The 19,139-nt window shown below is 31.9% G+C and overlaps 1 protein-coding gene across 4 annotated transcripts in view; it reads right to left on the reverse strand.

The window, feature by feature from the left end:
- The window catches only part of LOC136269702 (interleukin-6 receptor subunit beta-like), a 53,369-nt gene that overhangs the window by 2,053 nt on the left and 32,177 nt on the right, over nt 1–19,139 (reverse strand). For 2 of the 4 annotated variants that reach the window (XM_066089333.1, XM_066089332.1), the window contains exons 6-18: nt 17,647–17,795; nt 15,345–15,489; nt 14,187–14,275; nt 12,784–12,985; nt 11,082–11,221; nt 9,884–10,052; nt 9,380–9,541; nt 7,904–8,065; nt 3,182–3,269; nt 2,649–2,724; nt 2,250–2,324; nt 1,670–1,991; nt 691–792 (exon numbers count right to left, since the gene is read on the reverse strand). In XM_066089333.1, the coding sequence (XP_065945405.1) occupies nt 691–792; nt 1,670–1,991; nt 2,250–2,324; nt 2,649–2,724; nt 3,182–3,269; nt 7,904–8,065; nt 9,380–9,541; nt 9,884–10,052; nt 11,082–11,221; nt 12,784–12,985; nt 14,187–14,275; nt 15,345–15,489; nt 17,647–17,795 (1,881 nt within the window). Of the gene's footprint in view, nt 1–410; nt 472–690; nt 816–1,669; nt 1,992–2,249; nt 2,325–2,648; nt 2,725–3,181; nt 3,270–7,903; nt 8,066–9,379; nt 9,542–9,883; nt 10,053–11,081; nt 11,222–12,783; nt 12,986–14,186; nt 14,276–15,344; nt 15,490–17,646; nt 17,796–19,139 lie in introns of those variants that run through there. The other 2 variants (XM_066089334.1, XM_066089336.1) reach the window with 2 other exon arrangements.

Genomic DNA, 19,139 nt, shown 5'->3' on the forward strand with positions numbered 1-19,139 from the left:
ATTTTAGTACTAGTAAATTGTTCAATCTTGCTTGCAAACGGTATCATAAGTAGTACATTTACCTTCTTCTTAAAAAAAATACACTTTCAAATTTTGAGAAAAAAAATATATTAGCCAATTTTATATTTTAGCAACTATGTCAAGGATTTGTTGAAATAAAGGGCAAACATCTAGTAAAACCAGGTATGAAACAATTGAATTTTCAGAACAGCAAGTGCCATGTTGGATGTGCTCAGGTGTGTGAAAGGCAAGAACATACATTTCAGCATCAAACTACATAGACAACCTTTTACATATGGCAGAGGACAATTGATATGCAGGTGCTCTACTTAAACTGTGAGAACACAACACCTCAGGATTAGGGTTATATATCATTTAGAGGACAATCATCATAAAGGATGGACATATACCATTTTAGATCTATTCCCCCCAAAATACTGATCCACCACTTCTCTCATTCTTTTCCTACAACTACACAAATGCACGATCCAAAGTAAAACCAAAAATTGTCAAATGGTATGCATACATAGTCAAGTTAAGGATATTATGGAAAATAATATTACTGCCATGCATTTATGTTGAAATAACGAATTATTTTATATATTTAAAAAATGGTTTTCGGCGTCTATTTTTCTTTTTTTTTTGGGGGGGGGGGGGGGTTAAGGTGGGTTTACAGTGTCTATTACTTACGTAATAAACAGTTGCCACTTCCTGAGAGATCATTGCACTGGCAAGACGATTCTTTCGAGTCTGTTGGAGAGTTTTCTTCTCCAGTATCAAAAGATTCATTATCTATTATAGTGAGAGAAAAAAACCTAGAAATAATATGTATTTTGGTAAATATTTGTACAATTATTGTTCTGGAATATATTTGTACAATTATTGTTCAAGTTTTTCTATTTTACCACACCACAATCTAATTAGTTTTAAGTTGTAGTTATATGAGCTATATACTGTGGAATCATCAAAATTCGTGGGGGACGATTTTAGTAAATTTTAGTAAATTGCTGAAATTTTATAGGTTTATGGGGATGAAATTTTGTGTATTTTCTTATACACGAAAGGGAGTATGACTTTATAACCCTTTTTTATGAATTCGTGGAGGATGTTAATTCGTGGTTGAGAGGTACCCACGAATTCCACGAAAATTGAGCCACCACAAAATATAATGATTCCACAGTATATCTAATAACAGATATCAATTACAAATTAAAACATACATGTATTAAGACTTCGACAAATAATCATTAAATATCAAATTGTTCCTTATGCACCTATGTAGGCTTATAATTTGAATATAAAAATAATATCATTCATGAATATACTGATGAAATTGTGATAAAAAAAGGTCAATGTAGTCATATTGTGATGTAAGATAGGAAAGATATTTTGCAGATAAACATTTGTTTAATGTGTATGAACATAATACCGCGGTATTAAATGATGAAAGTTTTCATATAAAAAAATCATTTCTTACACTGCCTTGCCTCATCTCAACTATTCTTTTGAATTTGACTTTAGACTTTACCCTGATACATTTTCCATACACACTTCAAAAATGTAACTCCATGTTAATTGACTATGACTTTAAAATCTACATAATGTTCACATGCTCTTACACTAGCATGTAATCCAATTTCAATTTTAAGACCTGTAACTAGATCATTACCATAAAAACAGCGTGTATTAATGGCTGTTGCCTTGGCATATCCATGTGGAATAAATTCAGTGTTCGACATCAATTCCTTCAAGACCTGACAGTTTTCCTGCACTGTCTTGTCTGGAGTAGTTGGCTGGTTTACAGAGGTGGGAGACATACTTCCATGTCCGCTATCTTTGCTGATTTGCCGTGGAATATCGTCCATGGCCAATGTACCTCCATTGGACTTTGCGGTGCTGTTTACAACACAGTGCTTTTCTCCTTCTTGCTCTATGGCTTTTACCTCTGAATAACTGCTGTCATTAGAACTGCTGTGTCTTGCAGTTCCATTCTACATAAGGAGCAAAATAAAAAAATTTATAAATCAGTATAAACATTCGTTTACATCAGTTTAAATCTAATCGCACTGATATTTAGTTATGCGTTTCTCTTTTTAAAAGTCAAAGTTATTTAGAGGAAAAGAGAACTCTAAAAGCTTCAAATTGAAGACTGTCTAGCTATTAACGAGTTCAATCTACTAGACAATGTTAAAACAACTTTAAAAAATGAACCAAGAACTTTGACTACGTGTATAAGCGGGATAACTTACTGCTGTGATCAGAGGGAGGCTAGACCTATCTGAGGGTAATGCAAGACTATGGTAACGTTGAAAGACACCACTGGGCTGTAACAGACAATCAAGGTAAATGCATTGTCTTTACTATTCAAAAGATCAAGTCAATTCATAACTAAATAAAAAAACAAGGTATTTATTTTAATTTACTTTAAGAACTTTGCTACTCAATATCCATGTACATATTAATTTGAAGAATACACCAAACTGATTTTCCTCTTTGCATTTTTCAACGGAATAAACAGCCATTAATTATCTTTCATCGACAAAAACAAAATTGTGTTTGGTAATAAGATAATTTTAAATGGATTTGCATAAATATAAATGAGCACAATGCAGATTTTGCATAAGAAATTCACAACAGCCCAAATTTACCGTATCCCTGTATGGAACAACAGAAGGAGTTTCAATTTCAAACTTTTCATTCAGGTGTAAGGTTTTTCTCACTTGTCTGAAAAAGAATTAAGTCTGAATTATGTAAAAGGTGTTATGAATAAATTACTATCTACCTTTGTAGATATTTACTATAATTATTTTGAATTGGGGGCGATTTGATTCATGACATCTAATAATTTAATCAAGTAAGAATGTCAAGTAAACAAGACTTTGCTTCATTCAAAATACATAATGTTGATTTTATACTTAGATCGACTACAAATATCTGTAAAAGAAATCCGATATCATTTATTTTTCGTCTTATCATTTGATGGTAAAATTATACTTTTATCGGTTTGATGAGAATAATACTCTTAAGCTATGTGTAATCTAATACTTTTTAATAAAGATATACGAGTCTATTTTGACACGTGCATATGAGCTAAGCAAAGAAATTCCAACAAAATTCATATTTCTGTGTAACAAGTGTCTTGAATAGACACAGCATGGCTTGATTTAATCAGTAAATTTACCTGACCACACAAAAACACCCAGCAGCAACAAAAATGGCGACAAATATGGATCCTATTACAATGGCTACGACTTGTCCCTCAGATAAATCTAAAACAAATTCCATTCTTTAAAATAAATTTACACCACATAAAGACCATTTCTTCTTAACAATTCAGACATCATCTTTCAATCTGTCAATTTACAGCACATGTTTATCAGCCTGCATATTTTAATTTCTTCTTTTTGACATACATGTTTTTCTGTCTCATATTCCCGTCGTATTTTAATACTTCAGTAAAGATAGTGGATTTTACCAACAAAAATCTGAATGCATGACAACGTGAGATAACTCACTGCTCGAACTCATAGCCAGTGTTGCATACACTGATAAACTTTATTTTCTATTTATGCCAGATTCCAAATTGCCTCATCCAACACACACATGGTAATGCCAACATCAGCATATTTCCATAAAATGATTCTTGGTTGTTATATATGTGTGTCTCTATTTAGCCTAATTATAATTACAATGTAGATTAATTTCTGCGAATTCTTATTTTAAGATTATAAATCACAGAAAAGTTTACCTACATTTAGTAAATGTACGCAAGACTGAAAATTAAACAATTAAAATGCTAAATTTATTTGACGCTTCACGGATGTACAAATATAATAGCCTTGCAGAAAAAATACGATATTCTTGCAGGAATATCTTACTCCCTTAAGTGTATATTATAAAACTTGCTAATTACGGTATAATTATGAATGACGACTACTGTATAGTTTCTCCAAAAAATAATTATACCCATGTGCTTAACTGTAATTGTAATTTTCTGACCTTATATTAAGTTTTCAATATGTACAGTAAGTTAGTTTTTTTTCCATCATCGATCAATAACGATGAAATCATTTCATAAATATTTCACCAGATTGGAGAGATTATCAACTTGCAAGGTCTTAAAGACCCGATGTAGCTATTAATTTCTAAGTATGTAACGTAAGCATTAATAACATATTCATATCGAATCCAAGTATGACAGATGAGTGCTCAATCAAGCGCTTTCAACTTGATTGCTAAAAAATGAAACTAACGACGTATTCATGACCCCTATAAACCACTTGTTTCGTATGTATTATATATGAAAGTGGACATTGTGGAAAGTTAACGATGGATAAATATGTTCAATTTTAAAAAGGGAGATACTTGTACATATTCAACATTAGATAGGGAAAGAAAGTTTTCCCTTTTCCTTGAAAATAGACACAAGGTATCGTTTTTGGATGTATATCAGTATATAAATACAGGTTGGTCACGTGATCAAATCCTATACATAACTTGTTTTAGTACATGTACTGGTATCTTTTTTTTCTTTTTTTTTTTGTTTATGGTGTGTCTTTGTCATTTATTATGAATGTTTACATCCATGCATTGTACTTGACAATTTGAAAAGAGAAAAGAAAATATTGAAAGAGAAAGGATTATTTTCTTTATTTCATGCAACAACAATTCTCACAAATTACAAGGGATACAATGAAAGCAAAAGTACCTTCAACACAATTATCAATGCTTTTTAAAGTTACAATCTGAGCCGACAGTTTCACACTTTTATTTTTCAGTTTTCTTAATGTTTACAATCGTACACAATTTCTTTTTTTTTCAAACGTACAACCAAAATTTGGATGTCAGTTTTCGAGTTCTGAGTGAGCAACGAAGGTCACAGTGTTTGTAATGAAAACAGCAATCATTTGTAAACAAAACACGCCATGGGAATTGTTTGAAATAAGACAAGTGTCTCCGAGTGGATGAACACTTGACAACAGAAAATTGTGGTTGACTATTGGATAAACCGTATTGAACCATTAAAAAAAAGAAAATTTTAAAAACAATTCTCAATATATTCTGCACAAATTTTAACTATGATCTTTAAAAGGGCACACACGTTTTGAACGAAAAAAAAATAACTAAGTTCTACTACGTCATTTTAATCGATAACGCTGAATTTAAGCTAAACGCGAGATTTTCCTAGGTTGGATTTTTTAAATTTAAACTTTGCTCGACCTTTGTTTCGACTGGTGTTTAATGTAAATCCTTTCCATCAAATATTGGTATGGTTTTTGTTTAATTGTTATATATGAACCCGGTTAATCGGTCTATTCTGATAGGCAGGAGTTCTTGTTTAAAATACATGGTAAATTCTTTACAATACATTCTAAACAAATGCATTGCACAGACTATGTTTATATTACAAAATATTCTAAGTTTTGTGTATCTTTTGTACACCGACTTCAAAATAAAATTTTTCGTAGAGTTTTAGAAATATCTTGGTTCTTGGCAACTGAAAAATAAAACTTCCAAATTTTTAGCTCAAATCGTGTCTTTGATTGTTCCTTTAAAATTCTAAAACTCTCTACATATTTTTTTTTTAATATGGATTTCCAAATTTTAATTTTTAAACACTTTCCCCAAAAATATATTACTTATAGAAATCGAATTGGACACCAAGCACATATATTGTTGTCCTTCCCCCAATTATATAGTCACAAAAACATAAAAAATTATGATATATAGAGATGTCAGGTTCAGTTACTTACAGTACATGTATATGTATATATGAAATAGTAAAGAGAGAAAAGCAAGAGCAAAAATGAACAAAAGAAAAGTACAAGCTGCAAAACTACCCATCATACTATCTATGTTATGTTCTATACTAGATTGAAGATGATTTAATTCAAACAACTTGCGCATGTCTTGCAGGACAATGATAGAAATAATTTTCTAACTTGCAATTTAAAACTCCGAACACTGTGGAATCCGATCGTTAAATATTGATGGTGGTTTAACTTTTAAATTACTTGATTTTGCGGGTACCCCTCTTCTGAAATTTCACATCTCAACAAATTTTTTGAAAAAAGCTACGAAATGATTGTTCCCATAAACCATCAATTTAAATATTCAAAAGTAATCATTTTATCAAGATAAGAGTTATCTATTTATTACAAGGACCAATTAACCTTTATTTCTGTAAAACGGAAAAAAAATTCAGGGTTTGATGCTATAGATATATCTTTACCAAATGAAAAGAAAAACAAAGAAATTAATGTCAAATAAATATTTATTTTCTCTTTAAAAAATCAACCTAAAACAGTTTTTTCTTTCTCTGAAAAAGAAAGAAATGTTTTAGTTAGCATGCATTATGTTCTTGCTTATTGATGACTATGGGTTTATATTTCATGAATAGGCCCAAAGGCCACGACGCACACCCGATTCTGACGATTCCTTATTTTACCTGAGTACATGTATTTATTTCCTAAATTCTTCCGTTTTATACAAGTATCAAATTGCCAGAATATAAAATCAGCAGCAAGAAACTTTTGTCATAATTTTATTTATTTATGAATGTCAGAAAAAAAAGTGAGATTTTAAAATCTGCTAGAGCGACTTACTGCTGAATATATAACCTCAAGCTGAATTAAGGAATCTACAGTATTTTGTTTTCATGGGGGTTTAAATAGGTAAATTAAAGAAACTGAGATGTTTGAGATTTGAACAAGATTAATTATCTAATAGAAATCTGTTGAACAGTATGTATATCAACCAAGCTTTATGTAAACTTTATACAATGCATGTTTGGCAGAATTTAACAAAGATTTAAAACTCTTCTTTTGCAGTACACATTTTAGCAAATTGCAAGTGAATCTTTCTCTCACTGTGCAGTGCAAGAATCATGTATCATAAAAAAACCACAAAGCGTGTGATAAACATGGCGAGAAAAACTACTATGACAGTAGAGCGTTGAAGGAACTGTAGTTAGTTAGTTGGTTAGCGTGGCTAAAAAATTGTCCCCTCTGAAATATTTTATTTCTTAAATAAAATAAGCAATTTAATTATTTTAAGTAATCATACTGCAGATTACTTTTTTAGAAAATAATTGTACTGCAGAATATTTCTATGAAAATAAAGTTAGTCATATTGCAGACTAAATTTAAGAAATAAAAATGTCAGAAAAGGACAGAATGTTATGCTAGCAACCAATGACAAGGTTTTTTTCATGGTAAAGAAAGATTAAAGAGAACTAAAACAAACAATAGGAAATGAATACATGGTTATGCTTATCAATAAGTGGTTTAGTAAAAGTTGAAACATGCTAATGAGCTAATAATCTAATTTTATCTGAATAAAATGATTAAAAAGTTAGGCCAAAGATCATTTTTTGTTGGTTTTTTTCCCATTTTTAGTTTAAAACCAAATTTCAAACTTGATGCAACAAATATTCCATCATCAAAATCATAACGTAATAGACAGTTGAAAATGATATTTTCTTGAGGCCACAAAAATTTTTTACTCGGTTCTTTTGCCAGTTTGTTGAAATATTGATACTAGAGGGTGGCACATGTAATTTTCTTTTTATTTCATAAAATTGTGACTACCTATGATTTAATTGACCATACTAAGTTTTATTGACAAATCTTTATGCCCCTCTGGAAACGACGAAATTCAAAGCATGAGAGTCACTTGGTATAGAATCATGAAATCTGATAAGAGTTGGTCTGGAAATCAAGGTATTTTTTATGCCAAACATGTCGGAAAGTCACCTACCCAAACAATATTTTTGTTTTAAATGAATTCACCAACCTGAATCAATTATATTTCTTTTTTTTAACAGTTTTGATTCCTGGTAAAAATCTAAAAAATCTGTTAGGCTGTAAAGACGTGTATGTTAATTTGCTCCTATCTGATTTACCGTTATTGTTGGGCCGTTCAGTAATCATTTTACTCCGTGGTCCCTCCTTTGTCAGAGATAGGGCCCTGACCATAACTCCATATTCCACATCAGGCCTCAGATCTCTGAGAGTATACTGAGTAATACCCCATGCAGACACGTTCACCATGGAAACCTCTGAGGCTGAAACAAATGAGTATTAAAATGCATCATATTAATATTAATAACGAGCGCAAAGCGAGGCTTAATGGTAAGACATATATATAAGAAAATCAGTGAAAAATAAAAGTTGAATCTCGGATACTAAGGCCATAAAAAATTCTTCCAGCCCTGGGCGCAGCCATTTTGTTTTTAAAAAGTTAGTTCAATTGATTGACTGGTACTTATCGATGTTTATTGTTCCGAAACTTGATTAAAAATGTTCTATTGTTTCAAAAGAAGGTAATTTGAATTAAAAGAAGTTAAAGAGGAAATCAGATAAGTTTCAATTGTGCTTAAATCAACTTGAAACACGACTAGTTCTGTGTATGTCTTATCAAATAACATTGACATCATGGAACTGATCTTTTAGATACTAAATAAAGTATTCAATTTTATTACTGCAGCGTTCATATTAATTAAATCGATAAACAATGAAAGAAGAAATAAAAAAGGTAGAAATCAGGTAATTTTCTTCGGCTATTTCCGAGGAAAAAACTTGAACGTTTTACGTCTGAAACATGATGTCATAATGTAGAATGAGCTAGCGACTTTAAGTTTAACTTTGGCAAATGATTTGAGAAGGCAACCAGGTCGATTCTACTTGTTGTGCGTTTCAAATAAATTTTGTTCCAAAATTCAAAAATCAAACTGCACAGTGTAAATCTGCGCTCGGTCCAACGGTCACACCGTTTACATATTGTGTGAATTACTCAATGCAAACCTTAGCATAAAACATTTTATGTCAATGGGTCATCAGAATGCATTTACTATACATCATAATTTAAGACTACAGAAATATTTTTCAAATCATGGCAATTTAAAATGTAAGGTGTGAAAGCTTCAATTCAATCCTGGAAACATTTTAGGAAGGAAACTGCAAATAATTGGAATTTTTTTTTAAGTCCCATTGGTGTACGATCGAAAATTGTTTGTTCGTTCCAAAAATCGATCTTGACCTAGATATTATTATGATTAATCTGTATAATAAATTACTTCAACGAGTGTAATCTCTGCAAACAAAATCAACGGAAACTGCAAATTATTATTGAAATTTTTCTATGTTCAAGGGGCGCAACTCTAAAGAAAATTGCTTTATCATACCCACAATCCAACTAGACCTAAATATTATTCTGATAAATCTGTATACCAAATTTCATTTCAATATGTGTGGCCTCTGGGAAAAAAATGAACAGACTTGTTTGCAGACCGACCGACAGAAAGACTGACCGAAAGAGAGACAAACAGACAGCAATATACCCCCCCCCCCCCAGGTAGTATTAAGAAATGTTTTCGTACTATCACAGGTGTCCTCTGTAGGCTGCTGGCAGTAGATAATCTGGTATTGGTTGATATAAGCGTTGTTTGTTCCTGAGTCACATTTGATCGGAGCCCAGCTTATGGTCAGACTGTTCTTTGGGAGAGAGGGGAGCAGGGACACATGCTGAACAGCTGGGGGCACTGCGAACAAAACATTGGTAAATCATATTCTAATAATTGCAAATCAAATTAAGAAAGCGGTGAAAATATTTATGTTAACTTCTCAGTTGGAAATCCTTCAACTCTAGCTCCTTAAAAATAATCATTGTCTGCTAAATACCTTTAAATGCAATTTTGAGGCACTTGAATGCTTATTGCGAATAGGAAATTCTCATGTATCAGAAAAATAAATAATGTATAATGTTTACGTGATGTAATCACACACAGGAAGAAAATTCAAGTATTCAAATCCATGATATTACAGCACTGAATTTCCTGTTTTATTCAACAAATGAGACCTTAGTGATAAAGTCACTAACATACCTGCATTCTTTACATATCTGCATTCATCCTGCCATTTAACTCCACTGCTGATGTTTCTATTATTGATGGCAGCTACACCAAAGAGGCATTCATCAATATCTTGACCGATTGTTTTTTGGGGCAGAACTATGCTGTTAGCATTTTCACTTCTAAGAATATGGATTTCATCCTGCAGGACAGAAACCAAAAAAAAAACCATCAAAATACACAAAACTTATCCAAAACTTACATCATTGTCTATCCCCTCTGAATCCTGGATGAACGAAAATACACTTAATATCATCAGTCTGTGTCTAAAATCAATTCATACCTGTTAACCCTCCTGCATCTTGCAGGAGACTCCCGCAAAGCGGCCTAGAATTCTAAAATTTCCCACAAACATATTTGTCTCCCCCTTAAGCTTATGAATCCTGACATGATTATTTCAACAACCACTGAGGGTGTTTCTTTGAGTTTGACTTCAAAAGCTGATTTGAAAAAATCATATTCATCTAAGTACTGCTTACCATGATTGACGTATGACATGTTTACATCTAGTATTTGACAGATTTTTTAATATTTATAAGTTAGGGGAAAGCTATAGATGTTAAAAAAGAGATAATTTCAAATTAATGATGGAGGTATAGGATTGTGTGTTAAAAATCTATCCTAGATATAAGGCAACATTATTCAACTGGTATTATATCTACTGCCAATTCAAAATAAGCAAAATAAATTTCCTGTTTTATCCTAGATATCAGCAGTGATGGTCCACAGATAATTCTTTTTTCAATATTAAACAACAGAATCTAAAATCTAAATATAAAAAGTGACACCATTTTCTCCTTGTATTGTATCAAGCAAACAAAATAATGGTTTTCTGAACACGGGAACACAAGAAATGGCATTCATAGAAATAATTACATTTAAAGTAAAATAAGGTATTTTACAATTTTTTATAATATATTTGCATTCACTTTATAGCTTTTCGCGTGAAAAAATGTCATTTACCCAAAATCTCCCCTTAGTAAAGTTTGTAATTTACCGGTAAATAAGGGGGAAATTCTCCCACATAGTAGCTTTGAAAGGTTAACAGGTAAGCAATTAATTCTACAACTCGAATTTGTGTATGCATGTATGTATCATAAAGTTTGAAAAATCTATCAGATTGAATAAATTCATTAATTTCCTTTACATAATGGCAGTATTGAGTTCTTACTTTACATTTGAAACCTGCAGGTCTCATTTTACACCAGGCAATGTCTACAGCTGTTAAAGCCTCATTTTCAGTTCCAAACCAGGTCAGGTGAACTTCACTCTCTGATTGTTCCATTACAACTCTCTGCAGATCCACTGTTTCTACAGATAGGAAATCTTTCATTTCATAAATGAGTTCAATGAATTTCTTTTGATAACTTCCATCTTACATAAGCATGATACTTTTTGGATGAAGGACTCCTGAGATTGCCATGGTAAGTATGGTTTGCAGTCAAATTTTATTTAAAATGTAGCCCCAGCATGTACTTAACCCATGCGTTATTCTATATAGAGATGCAGTGATAGCTGGCAATTCACATCAGAAAGCTGTACATGCTTTAATGAATATGCCTATCACTATACATCCATCAAAGTCAGTTACAGGTATTAATTGTAACAGACTAAACAATTACTGCAAATACTGGGATACTGTGTGACCATCTGTTCATTAGTTGTCACCATCTACCATAATGTACATGTGTATGATTGGAAAAGTATTTGATAACCTGGGGCTGATAACATAACAGTGCTTAAGTCTAAGACAGTGCTTAAGTAGGACTTAAGTTCATTCTTAAACTTAAGTATGTAACTAGAAAAGTGCTTACCTAGGAAATTTTACCTAAAACGTAAGTGGCCGATAAAGGTGGCTTCTACAGATCTTAAGTTTTGTTTTACATAGATTTAGAAGTTTATCTATTAAAAAATTTCAATTCAGCATTTAAATACAGTATATCTATCACATGATTTACACAAAATTAATATCTTAATAATCACCAATACATGTTGTATCAAAGTTTTGGTTAAATTGATATAGATATTTAAAGTGGTTGTAATAAGCTATAACATTTTCCGAATACATGTAGTATGCAAGTGGGCTGCTGAATAGGTTATAAGCACGTAAGGGCGAGTTTACATAAGGGTAAATGTGACTAGTATATAATTATATGTCAAACTACAGAAATAAAAAAAGGAAGACAAAAAAACCCTCAGTGATCTTTAAGATGACTATAACCTCAATTCAATATATGGATTTAAAGAAATTATACTTAGATTATGTGAATTGTCTTATTGGTGAGGTAAGATGTAGAACAAATGATGAAAAGAAATCCACAATGACTATTTTATTTATTAAGTTCTAATGGCATCACAATATTGTACCACAGACAGTCTTCGATGACGACTTAACTAGGGAATATTCATCGAAAAAAATACCGTTAAGTAACAACAGTAGATGGAATATATTGCCTAAGATCCATTGATTTTAGCTTTTTAAGAATTTTAGGTAAATATATTTTTACTCTCATGCCATCTTGAATTTTGTGTCTGTACTTTCACTTCTTTTGCATCTAATATAAAAATACCAAGCACTTGTATCTAATAGTAACTAGTATAAATACACAAGATATTAACCTAAAATAATGATTTATTATGGTTACATTCAAATTTGATAAAAGAAATTTGTTTTTACTTTTTTTTCACAAGCATGACTTAGCTAAGACATATTGCTAAGTTTGCCTTATGTTACGTTGTAAGACATACTAAGTAGGACTTTTGCAGGTCGTAAGATTCTGCCTAAGTCCTACATGTACTTATGATATCTTTTGTTCGAGATTCTGATATTTACCTGTATAGTAAAAGACTTCTATTATTTTTTTTAGTTTTACCTCTGTAGCTTGGAATCAGAATGGAGGCCTTTGGAGAGCACCCTTGTTGATTACAGCCTCTGACTGACACATTATGCTGCCCCTCGCATGGTATAGGGAGAGAGGAGGAGACTTCTTGAGGACCCCTTGCTTCCACTTCTGCATCATCCACAAACACTTCGTACTCTAACAAAGGCCCGTTATGGTACTTTTGGTTAATTTTCTGCATAGTTAAAAAAAACAGTACATGTTCAATTGATAGAATCATTCGATTTCCTGGTGGCTAAATTTTAATAAAAATTTGGGGTACCTTTCATTCACAAATAACATCCTCCACAAATCAATTAATTAGTGATATAAATCTGTTTTTCTTCGGTAGGTATAAGTTAATACATGAAATTACCTCCCCTAAAACCTGTAAAATTTAAGCAATCCACGAAAATTGGCCCCACGAATTTTAATGATTCCACAGTAGAGGAAATGATGCAGCTGATAATTTGTAAAATAAAAATCTTTATAAATGCTTATATATATAAGCACTTTATTTTATTACAAGTACAGTAATGAGAAGCTTTCAAAAGTCAAAGCTGTTTTGAAAGAACTGTATACTATTTTCACCAGAATATAATATACTGGCATTGTATAGTAACGGGAATGGAGAAATAATGACGGATCAGACCGGGATTTGAACCGGGGCCCCCTGAATCTCTTGTCAGGTTCTCTACAAACTGAGCTATCGGACGCCGGTATTCGATCCGGTCTACAGTATATTTAAAGTATATTGTAAATTTAAAGTCTATAACTTTCATGCATAATCATTTTCACATTGAATGTTATACAATTGTTGCTGTTTTGACGTTTATACTATGATTTAGCTATCTAAGATGTACGATATTTGTCGAGCCAGAATGAGATTGTTAGATTTTAGCCAATCAGAGGGCTGGGAATTAACGGCTCATACCGTAACAAATCATGGACATTAATGTGACGGTATCATATGGGTCAACAGTGCTTTGCTATAAATGTATAGTAAAACACAGTTATAGTGAACATGCTTAAAATGAATTTAAGCTTTCAGCGAAGTGATTTTCATTCCCCGTGACTATATTACATTGTAAACTTGATGGATAAAATGAATACAGCTTTTTATATAATGAAGTATAATCACCCGTCCCTGGCACTTCATTATAAGCGTGTTTTACTGTATATCACAGTCTACATTATCAACATAAAACAGTGAGTATTACTGATTAATAAAAAATAAGAATATTTACTTATGAATATACATGCTGAAACAGAAACACTGAATGTTTGATACTAAAAAATTTGTCTACATATTCAGTTATTTTTTAAGTTGGACAGATCAATGAAGTTTCACATTCATTTAACATTTATTTAACATTTTAACGTTAATTTGATCTTACTTTCCAATACACCAGCACAGAGCGATTCCCATAAGCACAGTCTCCACTGGAATATCCACTGGCTTCCATATGAGGTGCCAAAGATGGGGCTATAATAAAAAAAACACCAGTCCTATTGTAACCATTAACATTTATTTAATAAATGAGTTTATACAGTTGAATTAGGTCACTCTATAGTATTTTTTAACACAATAAAGGAACTAAGTTTCATGATTTTAACAGTCCGTATACATGTACCAGTATACAATGCTCACAGATCAAAATATTCATTTGAAAACCGAAAAATACTGTCAAATACTAGCATACTGAAAACAGCAATAACTGCAATTTTGGAATCATTTTTACTGTGCAAAGATGTTGATTAAGTAATCAAAAAATTTATTTGGAAGATGATATTTATATTATTTATTGATAACCATCTAGCCTCCTTAATTCTACTGCACAGTTTATTCCGTTGCTTTGAAGTACCTGCATGGTCAATAATTTTTTAATCTTGATAAGATTTTTTTAGAATTACAAGTGATACAATAAATAAATTGCAATCATCATGATCATTAAAAAAAGACATGTGCATGCATTATAAGAAATGAATCTTCTCAAATCAAACAAAATTTCAAAGCTTTCCTCAGACTGGTCTGGTTATTTCATATACAGTGGTCATTATTCACTGTGACATACACTGTACAGTACAGATCAGAACAGAAAGTAAACCCCAACTAAACCCTGGTTTTACTTTCTGGGTTTACTCTGGGTTTACTAGAGTGGACAAAGAGTAAACCCAGAGTAAACCCAAAGTAAACCCAGAGTGGACACAGAGAGTAAACCCGGTCAGAAGTATACCCCTGAAAGCAGACGCTAACTGTGAATTCGGAATATACAGGGCAAGAATTACAGGCAGTAGGATGATAAGATAAAAGATGGGTCTGCTTCACACTTCAGTGTGTACAGTTGACCTCAAAAGCATTTTCCAGGTAAACCCAAAGTAAACCCTGAGTGGACCAAAATTTTCAAAAAGTAAACCCCAACTAAACCCCAAAAGTAAACCCAGGGTTTAGTTGGGGTTTACTCTGGTGTTGGGTTGGGTCTGATCGGTATTGTATATCAGTTTCAAAATGTCACAATCTCAGTATACCAACAGCATTTCACTGAAAAACCTACCTGTGTGACAAGTTTCAAAGTCTGTATCTGCAGTGTTGCTGTAATACATTCCCCCTACAGGTTTGATCTTGATGTTCACCGTGTAATAGGTGGCTGGTACCAGGTTACAGACTTCCAGACTGCTGTCTGTATTCACAATGTGAGTCTGAAAACAATAAGCACAATGTTTATTTCAACAATAACTAAACATGTGCTTTTCTGTTTAGCTGGCTGTAGCAGTTTTCATAAAAACATACTGCAAATATACAACATGAAAAAACAATTTTTGTTTGGAATGTAACATATTCCACATAAAAAAACACCTGAATGCATTAAATTGTTAAAAGTACATATGCATGCATGGACATAACTTTCTTGAAATAATACAAATAAAGTGGGTGTGAATTTGTAAAATACTATTTACAGAAAAAAAAACAGTACACATTTGACCTTTATAAACTTCTCCATATGCATGCAGAATGTTTCTTGATATTATCTACTGGTTCATCTTTCACAGGCTGAATGGAAGTTTATAGGTGCATTATCAATGTGTGTATAACATTTTGATGGAGGTCTAGCACACATTGAAATTTCAAATTGATTTTCTCTAAAACTCAAATTTAATCATCTCAATCATTTTACAACCATCAGAATTTTACAGATTTTTTTAAGTTCCAGTAATTGTTGTAGAATTTTCTCTTTAAATCTGTGGATTATATGGACCATTTTTACAATACACATACCTCTATGTAAACTAAATACTTAATTACATATAAACAGGGAAGGAAATAAACTATTTTTGAACCTCATTTTGTTTTATATATATATATATATATATATATATATATATATATATATATATATATATATATATATATATATATATATATATATATATATAAAGCCTTGGTACAGCAAAAAATACTTAAATAAATAAAACAGAATGCGACAGTCCAAATTAATATATAATATATATATATAATTTATAAATTTTGTACATAACTGCCTGAAGAGCCAGGAATGGCGAAAGCGTTTGCGGTTAATAGGATCAATTTGTGATTTTATTCTGGATATTTATTATTTTTAAATTATTTAAAACTGTGCCGATTTATTTTTTGTTGTATTGGGAAATTATATATATATATATATATATATATATATATATATATATATATATATATATATATATATATTAAAAGGAAAAATTCAATATAGCTAGAAAATTTGTGCAAGTATATATTGGGTTGAACAGTTTAGTAGTGAATACCCTTCAAAAACTATTAAGCAGTTATAAATACAAGGTTAATTTGAGCGTAGATGTTGTAAACATTGAATTAGTAATTCAATTCTCAATCATACAGTATAGAAATTAAGAAAAACTGTCCTCATGAATTACTATAATAACCCAATACATAAAAAAATATTAAAACCTAACATTTATAGCTTTTTTGTGACATCATCAAAACAAGAGGCCCATGGGCCACATTGCTCACCAGAACAACAGTTCATTATATATTTTTTTTAAATATCTTCCCAATATATTTCAAAGTTAAACACTGACCCCTGTTGAGGCTCCAGTATTAGTCCAGGGTATACAATTTTAACAATTTATAATCTACCCTCTCTAAGAATGCTTGCATTAAGTAATTGTATCATAATAAGATTTTTAAACATTCTTGATTTATATTTCTATGTCAAACTTTAAACATCTCTTGGGGTCCCTAGTATAAGTCCGGGGGTCACTAGTTTTACAATTTAGAATCCACAATAAATCAGGATGCTTGCATAGTAATCTCATAAATTGTAGCATTGCAGTTCTTCAGAAGGACATTTTTAAACATTTACCCTATATATTTTTATGTTAAACTTTGAACCCCTCTTGGGGCCCCAGTATTAATCTTGGGATCATGATTTTAACAATTTAGAATCTTCACTATGTATACAAGCTTTGGTGTATAATTGGCATTTCTGGTGCAGTGGTTCTTGAGAAGAAGATTTTAAAGGCTTGTGCCCTATTTCTACTGTAAAACAATTATCATAACGATGCTTTGTACGAAGTCTGTTTAAATTTGGCCCAATGGTTCTAGAGAAGTCAAAACTATCAAAAGTTTACAGATGGACAGACAGATAACAGACAATGGCTGATCAGAAGAGCTCACTTGAACCTTTGGTTCAGGTAAGTTAAAAAGTGAAAACTTTTTATATTTTGCCATTAAAATAGTACTTAACAAACAGAAATTAAATCTAAGGTATATATTCATGCAGTCGAGAAATAAACAATTAATAGAGAAAAATTGCTCTACAGATCGTGGTTTGTACTCACCAGAGGGACGGTGTTCCACTGTGACGTCAGAGTGACAGAAGAGGTTGTGTTCACTCCTCCGGGTATGGTCGCCCAGGTTATGGTGGCACAGCCACATTTCTCCAGGGAGGAGGAGGAGGCGTTGATGAAGCTTGGGGGTGCAGGTTTACCTTCAAACAAAGTTATAATATAATCAGCATGAACAGATTTATCTGAAAGTAAACCTTAAACATATAAACAGCACACCCAACTACTGTACAATTATATTGTGGTGGTTGAGGACCCCTTGACAGTATGCATAAGTATGGTAGTGTCCTATTCCTCTTTAAAACAGTTCTCCAAAAATGGGAGCATTCTGCAATGAGGATTTAAAAAATATAAATGGCTGGCCTATTGGTCAGTGATTTGTTTTATTTGATATTTCCAAATATTGTATACCCTTGCTTTCATTTTCTCCTGACAGCATGTTTCCAAAGAAAACAAAGGTAATGTGAGCAAGCTAACAAATGATGCTCCCGCTAAGAAAATATAATAGCTCAAGTACCAGTATTTCTCTATCGGAAAGTAATGGATGCACCATTTTCTTATAGTGACCTTGAACCTCGGTCAAGTGACACACCCTCAGGTCATAAGCAACCTTTGTGTGAATGATTCTCCATATGAAACATTTAAAATAAAGCACAAACAAATTTTGCAATTTTCCTTCCAGTGACCTTGAACTTGCTTTAATGATCTTGTGTCAAAATCATCACACCCTAAGGTGATAAGCAATATTTGATTTGTGTGAAGTAAGAACTTCCAATGTTTCTCCATTAGAAAGATATGGACCAGACACAAATTTTGCACTTTTCCTTCCAGTGACCTTGAACTTGCTCAAATGACATTGGGTCATAATCATATAATACCCTCTGGTCATAAGCAATCGTTAAGTGAAGTAAGAACTTTCAATGTTTCTCAATCTGAAAGACATAGACTGAGACATGAATTTTGCACCTTCCAGTGACATTGAACTTGTCCTAATGACCTTGGGTCAAAATCAAGACACACCCTCAGGTCATAAGCAATCTTTGTGTGAAGTAAGAACTGAGGGGAGGGGTGGGGGGGGGGGACATTAAAATAATGGGACTGTACTAGTTGAATGAAATACCAGCTAATATAAAATACAATGGAGTATGAATATTTAAGGTATATATAGCAGATTAGAAGCAATAAGAGTAGTGATACAAAATGAAAGCTAATTAATATGGCAGTAGTAAGAGATAAAAGTTGGAAAACTTTAAAATTTGAGCAGCTATTGTTACAAATCATTATCACCTGTCCAAATTGTAACGTCCTTAGAAACCATTGATACTAAATCCTTATCTATACCTGAATCAGCCAGCTAGCCATTAGTGCTTGCTGTATGATAATGTTTATGGAGCTGAGACTAACACATGTCTAAATTATGAATTAAAGTGCATGGGAAAGTATCAATCTGTGTGAACGTCTAGTCAGAATAAATGTAGCATTAGAAC

Source organism: Magallana gigas, chromosome 7, assembly GCF_963853765.1.
Source record: "Magallana gigas chromosome 7, xbMagGiga1.1, whole genome shotgun sequence".
Classification (NCBI taxonomy): Eukaryota; Metazoa; Mollusca; class Bivalvia; order Ostreida; family Ostreidae; genus Magallana; species Magallana gigas.